A 14,993-nucleotide genomic window follows, 5' to 3' on the forward strand; every position below is an offset into this window, starting at 1 on the left:
TGCTTTTATCTTATTTTCTATTTGCTGCATTATTTTAATCCGAAAATACAAAAATATTTACTTTTCTTATTTGCATCCAAAACACCCAAAACAATCAACCTCTTTACTGTTTTTTTACTTAGTTAATTTATTTTATCTAGTTTTACTCGCTTTATTTTTTACTTATATTTTATTTACTTATACGAAACCTTGTGCTCGACAACCACACGGTAGAGTTGGGGACACAAGACTTTCATTTTCCTTTGCATGATTGCTAGAAGAAGAGAGAAGAGAATACTCTTTGATCAGTTCCCTGAGAGTTCGATATAAACCCTCGAGTCACCCTTGTGGAGAAAATACTCTGTTGACACAAGACTCTGCACTTAGAGTTCCAACACCATAAGAGAGAGTTATAAAAATACGGTCAAAAAATTACTGTTGAGGAATTACTCACTGTTGATGAGATACCGTGGGATAACTGCCAGCGGAAAGTTACGGCGAAAAGTTATCCTGGAAAGGTACCATACATTTGAATAATAAAATTAAAGAAACATTAGAAAAATACGGTAAAAAATATTATCGGAGAATTACTCACATTCGAGGAGGTACGGTGGGGTAAGTGCCGACGGAAAGTTACAACTTAAAAGTTAACTTGAAAAGTTACCGTCAAAAAATAAAAAGAGATGGACATAAAAAACCCGTAATTTATTTTATCAAACTGCGACGTGGTGGCTGCTGATTGGAAGAACATAAGGCTGGTGCCAACGCGGGCGTTAGAGCGGGCGGTACCGCCCGCCCGGAGGCGAGAGCGGGGTGATAGTGAGGCGAGACGGTAGCGGCGGGCGGTGGTTCCACCGCCCGGCGGTAGGGGGCGGTACCGCCCGCCTATAGCCCGCGTTGGAGGCGAGAGCGGGGCGAGAGGGAGGCGATAGCGGTGCTAGTGGGGGCGGTAGGGAGGAGAGAGGAAGTGAGAGCTGGCACTATAGCCCGTGCACTGGCACCGTGGGGTGAGAGTGGGGTGAGAGTGGGGTGAGAGTGAGGGTAAAAGCTGACGTGGCGAGGCTATAGTGGGGTGATGCATTGGCACCAGCCTTAGAGCGGGCGGTACCGCCCGCCCGGAGGCGAGAGCGGGGCGATAGTGAGGCGAGACGGTAGCGGCGGGCGGTGGTTCCACCGCCCGGCGGTAGGGGGCGGTACCGCCCGCCTATAGCCCGCGTTGGAGGCGAGAGCGGGGCGAGAGGGAGGCGATAGCGGTGCTAGTGGGGGCGGTAGGGAGGAGAGAGGAAGTGAGAGCTGGCACTATAGCCCGTGCACTGGCACCGTGGGGTGAGAGTGGGGTGAGAGTGGGGTGAGAGTGAGGGTAAAAGCTGACGTGGCGAGGCTATAGTGGGGTGATGCATTGGCACCAGCCTAATGGCTCTACGGTGCCCATGCATGCGGTGGAGCTCTGAGAGGCCATGATTTCATTTGCCCTTAATATACGTATCTATGACTGGAGTCGCGAAGCTCTGAGATTAACGAACTCGCCAAAAACTCGTGTCCTTCTTTGATGAAAGTTGAAAACGGTGCCACATACTCAAATAATAGTCCGCTTTGATGAGATTAAAAAAATGGCCGCCCCCCAACTGGCCGGACCACACATCCTATGACTGTCAAAGTATATCCATTTAGAGTATGATGATAAATAAACATAATGTTCGCTAATTGTAACTTTTCTACGTACTCTAGAATATACCAACTAAGTAATGCTCACATGATACAAGTGGAGCAATTGGGAATTTTTTTTCCCTTGAAACGGAGAGAACTGGGATTGTTCGAACTGTTTAATTTAACTTTCTTGTCCATTCACAGCAACTATTACGTGCACTGTACTCCATACTGAGCCATGTCTTGTGAATGTCGACAATGACAGTAGGACACAATCTTGAGTTCTTGACCAAACGAGCACGGCAGTGTCAGTTTATTCAGGCTGCGGTTCAAATCTCTGATACTATACACCACTCACGTCACTGAAATTATTCCCTAAGAGAACTGTTCTTCTTTAATAGTCTTGCCCAAATCTAGGGCTCTTGCTTATGTTGACCACTCAAATTGTCATGTTAGTTGTCTCTTGCTACAGATCATGTATGTCATACTTAATGCCTTGTTTCACTGTATTCTTTATCTGTTGAGAGAGTGAGAGATTCATTGTTTATGTAGAGATGGGTATCTGCCCTGCACCTAATTAATCTAGGTTGTATCTGTAGACTGTAGTCTCGAATGAGTTTCTTTTTTACCAGATTTGAACTATCAAAATTTATAATATCTTCATAGTAGATTTTCAAACTGAGGCAAAATGTTTGCCTATTTTTTATTAACTACGAAGAAGTTTCAACAAGCATACACAAATAAAAGCAAAAGAAACAGCTAAACCTACTCGCATGTCTTACTAAAACTCAGGTGCTTCGGCCCCGTAGCAGCCCAAGTCTCGGCCTCGGTCTTAATCTCGAAAGTGTACCTGATAGTTCAAGTAATGTCTGGCCGGTCAAGAAATGATGAGCTGATTTGAGAGGTGTGGTTATTTGTGTCTTTGCAGAGTGATTGATTGTTTGTAGGGTAAGATTGGAATTTTATATGTGAAAGGTATGCTCAGGAAATGGTAGTTCAAAAGGCTAGCGTGTGCCTTGTGGAGGATTATAGTGGTGGTTGAAGTCTGCTTGACAAGAGTGGTTGTTTTGAGCTAAAAAAAGAAGAAGAGTTGGCTGTTTTCTTATTCTGTGTGGAAATCTTCTTAGTTTTTTGGGTTTTTTTCTTAATTCCACAAGTTTAAGAGTGTTTATTTGTGAGTTTTTTTTACCTTATAGTTACTTGTGAGTTACTCCTTCCATTTAATATATATACTCTCTCCATCCCATGAAGGTTGTCTGAGATTTGTCAAAATTAGATATATCTAGACACTAAATAATATTTAGATACATCTAAATTTTGATAAATCTCAGACAATTTTTATAAGACGGAGGGAGTACTAAGTTTCAAATAATGATTTCATATGTATCCAGGTCTAGCCCATGCTCTTAGTGTGGTATTATTGATATCGGCACATAAGTGCACCACGGTAGGTGGCACGAAAGAGCGGCGTTCATTCATTCCATGGTTGAATGGGAGCATGCACATTTTAGAATGCCGTGGATTCTAAGAGACTTGCACTATGGGTCCAACGTGGGTAACCGGTTAACCGCATCCTACTGGTCGGCGAGGCCCACCACCAAAGCCGATGCGTCAACCTGACGTTTTTCTAATATGTGCTCACCACAGTCTCTCGCTACTGCTCTTCGATTCTCTTTTGTCTCCGCAAAAAAACTTCAGCGGGTGGCGGCGGGCATCACCTATGTCGAGCACGATAGGTCTCAGTCGTGAGTCATGGGATGGAGATACGCGTATATTTCTGGTTATTAATTTCAATATAATCATACGTTGGATTTCTTGATCGAGATCGATATGTGTTTTGGCACTTTGAGAAAATCTTGTTTTTACACATTTCGATACCATCTTATCGACTAGTGTATATATGATGTATCCCTTCACTTTAAGCCCAGGTAATTTCCATAAAATTGAATCCGAAAAGAAGAGGCCACTCGTAGTATGATTATTTTGCGCAACTAGTTGCGCCCTCGTTTCCATATGTTACCTCATGCTTTTCTAGGTTAAAAAGAAATCAGAAAATGATCCTCGAACATATGTTATAATTTATCTTGTACAGCTATACAAAACTTCGTAAAAAAAAGATAATTTGTGACCTATACATAAAAATATACTTGGGTGTCTGAGTAGTATCGTACATTCTACATACTGTTTGCTCTTCTCGTACCTGCCACAAACGGTACAATTTTGCATTAAATTTTACAAATACATGAGATATATGTTTTGAAAAATATATAAGGGACACGTGAAACATACTTCCTCCGTTCACAAATAAGTGTACTTCTACCTCTTTTCTTACGTCAAATGTCTTAACATTTAACTAATTTAACGGGAAAAGTAACAATAATTATGGTGCCAATTTAGTATCATTAGATTCATCTTGAAATGTACTTTTATATTATAACGATTTGATATCACATATTGCTACTTTTTACAATAGAGTTGGTCAAAATTTATAAAGGTTAACTTAATACAAAAACTAGAATTGTACTTATTTAAGTAGGTACGGCCCTACGGGATGAATATTTGGGTAACCAGATCTTGACCCGACGCTCAACTCGGTCTGGTTGGACCAACTCGCACACACCACTTCCATCTCGAGTCTGGACGAAGACACGGCGCGGCGGAGCCACGGACTACTCACCGGACTCGAGGCGGCCGGGCGGACCGGCGAGCGCTCCCGCTGCAGGGAGGGCGCGACAGCGGGATCCGCCGCGCCGTCGCGAGCGACTGCTGGAGCGAAGGTTTGTGGCTGTTGCTGCTGCTGCTGTTGTTCCTAGCGGTCAGATTGCATATAGCTTTCATTTTTCTCGGAGCAAGGGGGAAGGGTTGCGCCTCCGATACGACTGTTGGTTATGCTATCCGCTGCGTCATACGAAGATTCGTAGAAAAGCGATGGGAAAAAAGGTTGTGCAGTGAGTGACCCTGTCTGCAATGCAGGATTCAGCGAAATGGACAGTTGCACAACACATGGCACTCGGATTTGCAGGAGTTTATTTAGTTGACAAACTGTATGGGGAACAAATGTGAGTCTGGCCGTCTGGGGGTAAGAAATTCGTGTGAACAAACATCCAGTGACCGCGATAGCATTGCCAATGCAATTGTCGTTAAGCGAAAAGTTCGTATGTGTCAAACCAACCAATTTGACATTGGCATGGCTGGCTTCAGGTGAATCACCCCTTACTTGTGAAGCACTTCGCTTGCTGGACGAAAGCACGCGGAAGCTTTCTGCTGGGCTCGATCTTTCCGCTGCCATGATCTACTACATTCAGTGTATGGATGGGATATCATTCATTGAAATTGCTTTACCTAAAAGGGGACCGGGATCGTAACATTTCAGTTGACTGCTTTGCATGATAGTAATACTTGCGAAGCTTGCTTCAAACTTGAACACAGCAAAATCTTGGAGGGATCAAATGACTGGTTAATTAATTTCTCAGCGCTTCATTTTTTATGTTTTTGAAAAAGGTTTTATGACATGTGCAATAAACATGTAATTTTAAGCTTATCTCATCATGTAGGGAGTAGTATCTGTGTTTCTGTTACCAAATTATTCAACACTTCTAGAATGCTTCGGGTTATTGTACTGCACCTTTTATTCTGCCTGATCATGGGAAGTTAGTGATGGTTGCGTGCAAGAAAAGAAGTTTAACTAACATAGCGAAGATGCAGTGGTATCAAAATGCAGCCATTATTTGTTGGTACTGATGAATGACTTGTGAAAGCTAGCTTCTACCTTCCTCATTTTATTTATATTTGTCCGCAAGACTGCTAAAAGGCTGCATACTTCAAAGATCATGTTCACATTTTTGTATCCATATTAATCCGTGCTGTCTTTTTGGAGCTACGTGATGAATAACGACACTGCCAAATATTATAGCTAGAAGCTTCGTGTATAATACTTTTACTTAATCTAACGTGATGCTGTCACAAAGAAAGAAATTTTCATTTGTGGATGACAAATATTAGATATTATAATAGTGTGAATAAGTGTTCATATATTTCTTATTCTGGTCTTATCTACACCGTAGTTCCTGACATATGGAGTTGTATGGGTGTAATTTGTATGTGCCGACATGTCACTGTTATATAGCACTATGGTGCTTGTCTCCAATTCTTCCAGCCTCCTACGTGGTCTGCATATCATCCTCTAGATCACATTTTTCTGTTACATAGCAGTACATTAAAAAGAAGCAAATATTCGTTTTTATTGTTCATCAATAAGTTTGGGCATGGCGAGCTAGGTTCTGCCAATCAATAGTTTTATCCTTTGTTTGAGCAAGAAGGAAAATCTACTAATAAGAATTTTTTTGATGCTTTGCATACTAATTAGTATACATTGCCAGGTTGATCTATCATATTCTCTGGGAACATACATGTATATATATGAATATATCCCTATTCTTACTGCTGCTTTGTCAGAGAAACAGGGAGAGGCTGCTGTATTGGCGCATTGAACATTCTTTACAATGTACTCCAGTGAAATCCTTGGAATATCTGTGGTAGATCATCTGTAGTAAGCAGTTTGTTGAAGGAGGCAACAAAAAATTACAGTGCGAAATCGGCAAATCTGATAGAAACTGGGTTTGAGCCGACTGCCATTTCAAACAAGCAAACACCATATCACACCAAAGCTAGTATGTTTAGATCTACTGCCATGCCTTTGATACTAGTGTTTGTCGTACTCCTTTTGATTTGTTCATGTTGGTGACCTACTAATTGATTGGCCAACTATATCAGTATTCTATCTTCAACTTCCTGATTACTGGTTGCTAAAAGGCTAACACACTATGAATGGTTGGGTTCTCTGAAGGCTGAAGTCTGTGTTGTCTAGATAGTGAGGTACATGCATATAACAAGATCCACTTCCTAATCAGGTAAACATATCGATGCTTGTTCTGTTGATGGAATTAGTTTATTTTATACACTATTGATTAATGCTAGTGCAGTGTCAATGAAGTAACAACCTTGTTTCCTTGACAACTTTAATGCTTATCTTAGTTTAGCTGTGTACTACAAGGAAACAGTTAGGTTAACAAGGGATTGGTTTAGTGAGTTAATAACTACAAGGTGCGATGGACCTTGCTGGAGATCAGAGGTTCTTCTTCTAGGTTGCATGTGCAAGTTTTTTGTTAGTCGCATTTTTAATGCAGTACAACTTTGGTGTGATAATTTACCTTTCATTTTTGTCAGATTCATTCTAGTTAGGGCTGGGCAAAATAGTTGGCTCGACTGGATACAGCGGCCTACAAAACTTCCTCTCAAAAACACTTCGCAGTTAATGCATTTATGTCATGTGCACTTTCATTGATTGTTATTTTATAAAGAAAGTCAGGCCTTCCTCTGTGCTGTACATCAGTAATCAACTTCGTACTTCTGGTAAAGCCTTCTTCCTTTTATGCTCATCGGTTTGCTGCAATATGGGATTAGTAATGTTTACTGTGAAAGAGCTTTATGTGATGGAATTGAAGGTTACTTGTGAAACGCTTCACGTTATGAAATTACATGGCAGTCATATTTGTAGCTAACTACATGATAATGAAACCAGTTTTAAGACTTTGATACAGTGAAAAATTGTTCAAAAAAAAAACATACAGTGAAAAAGAGTAGGAGACAGCTTTGGTTGTCAGTGACGGAGCATGGACCCAAAATGTAGATTGATTTATAAGTAGAAAATAATGATACTTAGTAGTGAAATTCTCATCTAGAAGAAGGGACCAGCCTCCCACCCTGGCCCTGTTGGTGTGTTCCTAGAAGTTGAGTAGACCAATCCTACGTCATTGATGTGGTGTGAGAGAGATTGACCCATAACTACTCTCTGTGACCGATTGATAGAACTGCGTCAATGCTAAAATGAGTCTTACTGATAAAGTTATCAAATTATTCAACGTCGTCATCCAAACAATGACCAAATTAAAGCATGCGTTCACATCAAAGTTGTTTGTAAGAAACTTAGGCACGCAATCGCTTGTTGTCGGCATCGTTACCTGACTGCCAAGATTTGTTAGCTAAGCATTCATGTACTCATAGTAGACCTAACAGCGATTTATAATTGCACAATTCCCTTTGGCTATTCACTAGGAAGTTTGAATTGCGGAATATCTGGATTTCCTTTAGATGAGAGCATCCTAGAGGAGTAGCTTTCATGATCATAGAATATAGATACTGCACTTCCTTTCTTTCTTATGCACTGTGCATTATTTGTGTCCTTTCACTTTCCTTTTGAGAAAATAGGAATATATCTTATTTTTCATGCCTGAAGGTTGATATTGCTTACTCGATATGGATAGCATAACTTCATAAGTAACACATACACCTTATGTAGCACTCGTAGAAATGATGCAGTTCAGTAAGGCTGGGTAACAAAAATCAAATCCCTTTTTCTCTCAATGTACATAAGTCAGTCGATTTTTTTTTTGTCCACTGGTACATAAATCTATTGGAAGAAATGGATGCTTAATGGAATTATGGGAGATAAGATATCTTTGTTGACATGGAGAGTAGGCGGGAAGAAGAAAAGACTAATGAAATTATTACGATTTATGCTCTGGTATCTCCTTCAATTAAAAATCTGTAGATAGAAACGGAAATGTTGTCTTCAGCACTTAAATATTTTTAAGTGTTTTTGCACGCAGAATTTTTATTGGACTGAATTATCCAATGCAGCCTTTAAGTGATTCATGGTTCTTCAGGCATGTGAATCATGAATCAAACGATATAAAAATATACTCCCATGCCTGAAGACACAGGTTCGATATAAAAAATACTCCCATGCCTGAAGACACAGGTTCGATATAAAAAATACTCCCATGCATTTTTATTGGACTGAATTAACCAATATAGCCTTTTAAGTGATTCATCATTCTTCAACGCCTAATAGTACTATTTTTGTTCACTTGGAATATGCTACTCCCTCAGTTCCATATTAGTTGTTGCTGATTTAAATACAACAACTTTGTACTAAATCAGCAACAACTAATATGGAACAGAGGGAGTATCTTTTAAGTTTAATTGATCAAATTCTCCTATTTTACCAATGCACATCTTAGGTACAGGTTCTTCAGAATGTATTAATGGAATATAGCCTGTCTTTGTAATCACTTAGACTTGCAGAAATTCTCTCTACCTGACATGCATTTAAAATTTTGAATACTTTTCCACCACCAAGCTTTCTAGGAAAAAGTAGGAATATACAACTCAACTAATCTGAAAAGCATCATCTAATATTTTCTTTTGTCAACATTGGAGAAACTGGGCATCCTTCAGTACTTTCTTGATTCTGGGGAACAATATTTCCTACTTACTACGGAAGTTCTGAGATGGAAAGTTTCTGGCTTAGTGCTTTGTTTAGCAAGATATATAGTGACTGTTTTTGAATGACTACATCACTTATTTTTTTCTCAGAGGGGACAGGTCAATCCGCAGGTTCCCACAGATGCAAATTCCTCAAGGCATTAGAAATTGGATGCAAGGCAGCATTGTACTCTCCCATGGTCTTGACACAGATTCTGCAGATGTAGGAAGACACCACTGCTTTGCTTCATGGTTGTTTCACTTTTAGGTGTTCTTAGGTAGGAAAAACATGCCAGTACGGATATGCGATGTTTGTTAGACAACAGTGACAATAGTGCCGTCGCTGTCTGTCAGGGAACAAATGCCAAGAGGTGCACTGGAAACAAGAAAGCTGAAAACCAATTGCTTGTTCAATCTGGGTCTCATGTTCTTCCTTTCCCCCCACTTCATCCACACTGCGGTTCATTCTTGGAGAAAGCCCAATATTCATGTGTTCCTTTCATCTTTTCTGCAGGAAAAACATATCCCCACCAACCATGATAGGATCAAGGATCAAGTGGGAGCTGGGTTAAAAAGGGCAGCTGCTTAGGTGGCTAGACGGCATCTAGGGCCAGGCTGCTAGCCGATTTACTCCGCCTAGTCGGCGATTTGGCGCTGTCTGCCTCCTCACAACTGCCCAGCTCCTGCCGGACACTGAATGTTGTGAGCAGTAGGCTATGTTCTTCAGCGGCCGGTGCCAGAGACCAGAGAGCTTCGATCTACGAAACCACCTTGCTGTGTTCTTGTATCAGAGATTTCTTGTGTATTTAGCACGTATCTTGTTCGTGTTCTCGAGTTAGCGCACACGTTTCTGAAAACTCGTGTAAATTCTTACATTTACTTCATTAAGTTATGCCGCATTTTACCCCTGTCAGATGTGAGATGTGAAATTTATTCTGCACAAAAATGTAAAATTGGTTAAATGAAACTTTAACCTGAAGTGGCTCTTTTTTTTTTGTTTGGAAAATGAAGCTATATTTTACCAGCCCATAAACGATGGCCCAAACTTGGATCATGAACCCGCTAAATTTCCTGGAACGACTTACGGTAGGCCCATCCCAGCCCAGAAACAGCTGAAATGTACTAAAACCCTTCTTCCCAAACGACCTCCCTCACCCAGAGCAGGCGACAGGCGAAGGCGGCGAGGAAGAGGAAGAAAAAAAAGCGTCGCCAACTCGCCATGGTGGTCCGGATCCGGCTGGCGCGGTTTGGCTGCCGGAACCGGCCCTTCTACCGGGTCATGGCCGCCGACAGCCGCTCCCCGCGCGACGGGAAGCACCTCGAGGTCCTCGGCTACTACAACCCGCTCCCCGGTGAGATTCCCCCCACCTCGATTTCCCACTCGATCTGTTGAGGAATCCCCGGCCCACCTCGAATTTCCGCTTGAATCAGCTACCCGAGCCTAGCTGAGTGATGCGAATTTGTGCGGCGGTTGGAGCTTTAGTGAATAACAGAGTGCGTGCCTTTTTTCTGTCCCTGTTTGCAGGGAAGGATGGTGGCAAGAGGATGGGTCTCAAATTCGACCGGGTCAAGTGAGTTCTGTGCCTGCTCCTGATTTTCATTTCAGAGAGTATTGTCCAGTTATTATATTCCTTTTTTGGAGAAAACATCGCAGATTGCAGTTTGCTGCTGCACCTACTTTACAAATAACATTGTATGTTCATCCCCGTAATACTTCCTTGTGTAGGTCGGTTGAGCATTTAAGCGGCTAAACCTAAATAAATCATGCCTATTTTCTCAACCTAAATAAATTGGGCCTTGTTCCCTATAATGCTTTGCTTCAGGCAGTACAGTGTACGATTGGGAGTGTTGTGTAGGTAAATCAAAAGAAAGACAAGTGAAATGCCAATTGGCAAACCTCATTCAGTTATACCTAGTTGCCTCTCCATTAGAGAAGAAAACCACTGATTTAATGAATACGGATGCGGGCGTTTCATGTACATGAGATTTGCTCGATTCCATCATAAGTAGTACATGAGATGTGCTTGGTTGCATTTATAGCAGACCTAATGAGTATTTGCTACAGATATGCCATGCTGCTTATTTCACCTGCCCTGCAAGACCACATAACCTCATACAGTTAGTGACAACTATGATTATGTTGCAGGTACTGGCTATCTGTTGGGGCACAGCCATCAGATCCTGTGCAGCGTATACTCTTCCGTGCCGGGGTTCTGCCTCCACCTCCATTGCTAGCTATGGGCCGTAAGGGTGGACATCGTGACAGGAACCCCATTCATCCGATGACTGGGCGTCCCTTGGATCTTGAGGGTGTCACAATTGTTGATGATCCCAATGCTACTGAAGGTGATGCTGAAGAACCTGCAGAACCTTCATTGGAAGCGTGATAAAATTTTAATTCTGGCTTATGTAGTGGTGCTGCAAGAGGAAAAAAAACTTGTTTATCATGCATCTGATAAGATTATGAGTGTGTAGCGTACAATGTGGCAACAGTTTAGTCATGTAACTCTCCTTTTTATTTCTGGAAATGCTGCGTCATGAGTTAGCCGTCTCCAGTCTACTAAGTTGTCTCCTAGTATGATTCCTTTTGAATGGAAGATGATGATATAAATGAAAACTTCAGTGAACTTCTGAGTTCATTTTGGATTCCCAAGTTGAAAAATAAATTGTTCCTTTATGACTATTCCTCATGTGTGATCCAATCAGATCTGATGCTTTATCTGCTGTGGTTGCAAAGGTGAGATATATTGCTTGATTATGAAGCTGCAAAAGGTGCACCTTGCCTCTTGGACTCTTGGGGCATCCTTGTGGATACTTGTGAGGTTTGTCTGTTGATTTTTCCTGTGTGATCCCTTCCTTGTAGGCCTTGCTTCTATAAGAGGCATGTTGTCTCCTGAGAGCATATTCTAAAACATACTTCCACTGTTCCATAATAAGTGTGATAGATTCGCATGTATCTACGCACTAAAACATGTCTCGGTACATGCAAATCTGTGACACTTTTATTTTGAAATGGAGGGAGTATGCCATAAGATTTGCCTTAGAAAGAAATTAAATTATTTAGCTGAAGTAGAATATGAAATTGTCCTGATTCTCATTGCTCCTTTTTAGAAGGTCTGTACTTTGATTCCGACAATTGAAATTAAAGAGCATATGGGATATGTTTTGCAACTGAATAAAACAGCTACTCCGTAGGTAAAACAATACTGTACTCAAAACCCTAAACCCTAACCCTAACACCCGTTTGGTATTAATATTCAGCAAAAATAAAGAGCCAGTTTACATCGCTGAAAATGGTACCCAAATAAGAAGCACGGTTACCACACTGAATTGCATCAGACAGGCAGAAAAAATACCACCGGATTTTCATACTGGTATCCTGGCTCTTGTTATTGCTAATGATAATGTCTAACGACATATCATGTTCTTCATCCAGACTGACAGACAACAGCTGAAACATGCACTCTGCCCAATTTGCATGAACAAGTTCAGGCAGTAAAAATGAAAGACAGGTTAAGTATGACTTGAGACTCACAAAACAGAGAAGAGAATGTTTGACCAGGAATCAAGGTAGCATAAGCTTGTATCATCCCAAAAGGTATTTCTTCTTCCCTAGGCCACCCCCATCATATGCTAAACCAAGCTCACCAAGAAAAGCTTTCTTTGCATGGCTTCCTCTTTAAATCTAGGAAGTATCCTTCCAATGCCTTCTTCCTCGCTTCCGATCAAGATCAGCTGTTTGTGCTGTGGATCACCATGGGAGAGCCAAGACATTGCAAGCTATGGCTCCTTGTGCTGGCGTTGGCGCCGTGGTTTCAGGCTTCGACGTGTGCGACAACGTTCACCATATCGAACTACTGCGCCTACACCATCTGGCCGGGGACGCTAGCCGGCTCCGGCACGCCGCAGCTGTCCACCACTGGGTTTGAGCTCGCGCCGGGGCAGACAGTGCGGCTCGCCGCGCCGACAGGGTGGTCGGGGCGGATGTGGGCGCGCACGGGGTGCGTGTTCGACGCTGCCGGCGCGGGGATCTGCCAGACGGGCGACTGCGGCGGGCGCATGGAGTGCCGCGGCGCCGGCGCCACGCCACCGGCCACGCTCTTTGAGGTCACGCTGGGGAAGACAGGCAGCGAGGACTTCTACGACGTGAGCCTCGTCGACGGGTACAACCTTCCCGTCGTCGCCATCCCGCGCGCGCTGCGGGGGCAGGGCGCGTGCAACGCCACCGGCTGCATGGCCGACCTGAACCGCTGTAAGTAATAAACGTTTCATGCATTATAATTAGGCTTGCGCGCACCGCCCGTCATTGCCGGCCAGCTCTGATGATCTCGAGTTGTCGATCGATGTGCCAGCGTGCCCGAGGGAGCTTCAGGTGGACTGCGGCGCCGGCGCGATCGCGTGCCGGAGCGCGTGCGAGGCGTTCGGGCAGGACAGGTACTGCTGCAGCGGCGCCTACGGCACGCCGGCAGCGTGCCGGCCGACGGCCTACTCGTCCATCTTCAAGACGGCGTGCCCGCGCGCCTACAGCTACGCCTACGACGACAGCACTAGCACCTTCACCTGCAATGCCGACGACTACAACGTCGCCTTCTGCCTCCCGACATCCGGGTCAGTTCATCAACCCGCCATGGCAAACATACACATGTGACATGTACAGACGTGTAGTTCACAGCCTTGTGACTGGTTTCCGCTGCAGGATAAAGGAGTCGGACGCCGTCTTCCTCGGTGCGCAGATCGACGGAGTCAATGCGCGGCCATTGTACGCGAACGGAGGCCAGAGCACTGGCGAGGACAATGCGCCGCCGGCCCACGGCAACGGTGGCGAGGGTGCACCGGTTTACAACAACTACGGTGGTGCTTATGAACCGCCGGTTTACAACTACGGCCGCGGAGGCGCTCATGTGCCGCCGGCGATGAGGGCCTCGTCGGCGAGCACGAGATACATCCGGCCGTGGCTTCTTCTGCTACCGCTGCTCGTCTGTTATCCCTGACGTTCGACCGGACCGTGCTCCCTTGCTCACCTTGCCCTGCGTTAGAGCTCAGGGCAGAGCTGGCTCTGAATCTGCGAAACCTGCACCACGGAAGAGATCAGAGATCGATCAAGGAGGGGTTAATTTGCAGGCACTGGTTATTTGGATGATCCTATAATATTCTTCGTGTAAAGCAGTTTGTTGTGAACAGTGTAGGTGCGCGCTAGGCGACTAATTGGTAAGATTGGGTCTATTTTACACTGAATGTTGAACTAAATGTAAATTCACGTTGCAGAAACTAATTCAGGTATCTGAACTCCAGATATTCCCACTCCGGCCGTGCTCAACCTGTCTGCACGCACGTACAGTTTTGTGACCGAGGGATGGAAATGTTAGGATATCGTTATGGTCAGTAATGGCTTATCCTTGCGTTGTGTTTACATCAGTTGTAAAGAAAAGAAGTGTGAATTCTGTTTTTTTAACCCCTACTGGCCTACTTCCACCTTGAGTAAAAGCGATCAAACTTTCACTAAATGGGGCAATTTGTGTAAACACTGTAAAGGTAGGGGGAATAAACTGAAATTTGTTAAAAACAGATAAAGTAAGCTAATAATGAAAAAAGAGGGCAAGAAGTACTGCTCGTTTGGTATCCAGACATTGGGGCATGGATTGTGAAATTCGTTTGAGGGTCTGAGTGTCACCACCAGTGTGACTTCGTGTTGTATGTTGATAAAGAGCACCTGCTGGAGTTGCAACGTGTGTTGGTCGCGACGTGGAAGAAAACCGTCGACGACTTGTACGAATTGTCCAACTATGACCTGTAAGGACACTCTGAAGCAAGTAATCAGGGAATCTGAAGAAAAGGTGGCTCCTACGATAAACGCGATTAACTCGACGTACGCCTTCATGTCGGACGCTCTCGGGTCGCTTGCAGAAACTCTAGATCACCTTATTTCTGAGTAAGAAATTATTATTTGTGGTAGCAATATGTGTATTTCACTATGTATTTCAGTCCCGGCTGACGTATGGTTGTTTAGGTATTATATATTCTGATGAGTATTTCACTCCGTG

The 14,993-nt window shown here is 43.4% G+C and overlaps 2 protein-coding genes and 1 long non-coding RNA gene across 4 annotated transcripts; all 3 read left to right on the forward strand.

Moving 5' to 3' along the window:
* The first annotated feature begins 4,201 nt into the window (after positions 1–4,201).
* Positions 4,202–9,366, forward strand: LOC127302206 (uncharacterized). The gene is made up of 2 exons (XR_007852727.2): positions 4,202–4,403; positions 9,064–9,366. It is a non-coding gene; the product is annotated as an uncharacterized lncRNA (long non-coding RNA).
* A 737-nt stretch (positions 9,367–10,103) lies between these two features.
* LOC127302205 (small ribosomal subunit protein bS16m/bS16c) lies at positions 10,104–11,635 on the forward strand. The gene is made up of 3 exons (XM_051332614.2): positions 10,104–10,304; positions 10,478–10,523; positions 11,099–11,635. The coding sequence occupies exons 1-3, from the start codon at positions 10,172–10,174 to the stop codon at positions 11,337–11,339; spliced, it is 420 nt and encodes a 139-aa protein (XP_051188574.1). The 5' UTR covers positions 10,104–10,171; the 3' UTR covers positions 11,340–11,635.
* A 2-nt stretch (positions 11,636–11,637) lies between these two features.
* LOC127302204 (pathogenesis-related thaumatin-like protein 3.5) lies at positions 11,638–14,345 on the forward strand. Of its 2 annotated transcripts, XM_051332613.2 has the most exons (5): positions 11,638–11,774; positions 12,389–12,550; positions 12,642–13,204; positions 13,305–13,560; positions 13,649–14,345. In XM_051332613.2, exons 3-5 carry the CDS (start codon positions 12,709–12,711, stop codon positions 13,941–13,943), a joined length of 1,047 nt encoding a protein of 348 aa, XP_051188573.1. In that variant the 5' UTR covers positions 11,638–11,774; positions 12,389–12,550; positions 12,642–12,708; the 3' UTR covers positions 13,944–14,345. The 2 variants fall into 2 exon arrangements, with proteins under 2 accessions (XP_051188573.1, XP_051188572.1); XM_051332612.2 differs by lacking the exons at positions 11,638–11,774; positions 12,389–12,550 and having other exon boundaries at positions 12,560–13,204.
* Positions 14,346–14,993: the final 648 nt, after the last annotated feature.

The sequence above is a fragment of the Lolium perenne genome, chromosome 5 (assembly GCF_019359855.2).
Source record: "Lolium perenne isolate Kyuss_39 chromosome 5, Kyuss_2.0, whole genome shotgun sequence".
In the NCBI taxonomy this organism is placed as follows: Eukaryota; Viridiplantae; Streptophyta; class Magnoliopsida; order Poales; family Poaceae; genus Lolium; species Lolium perenne.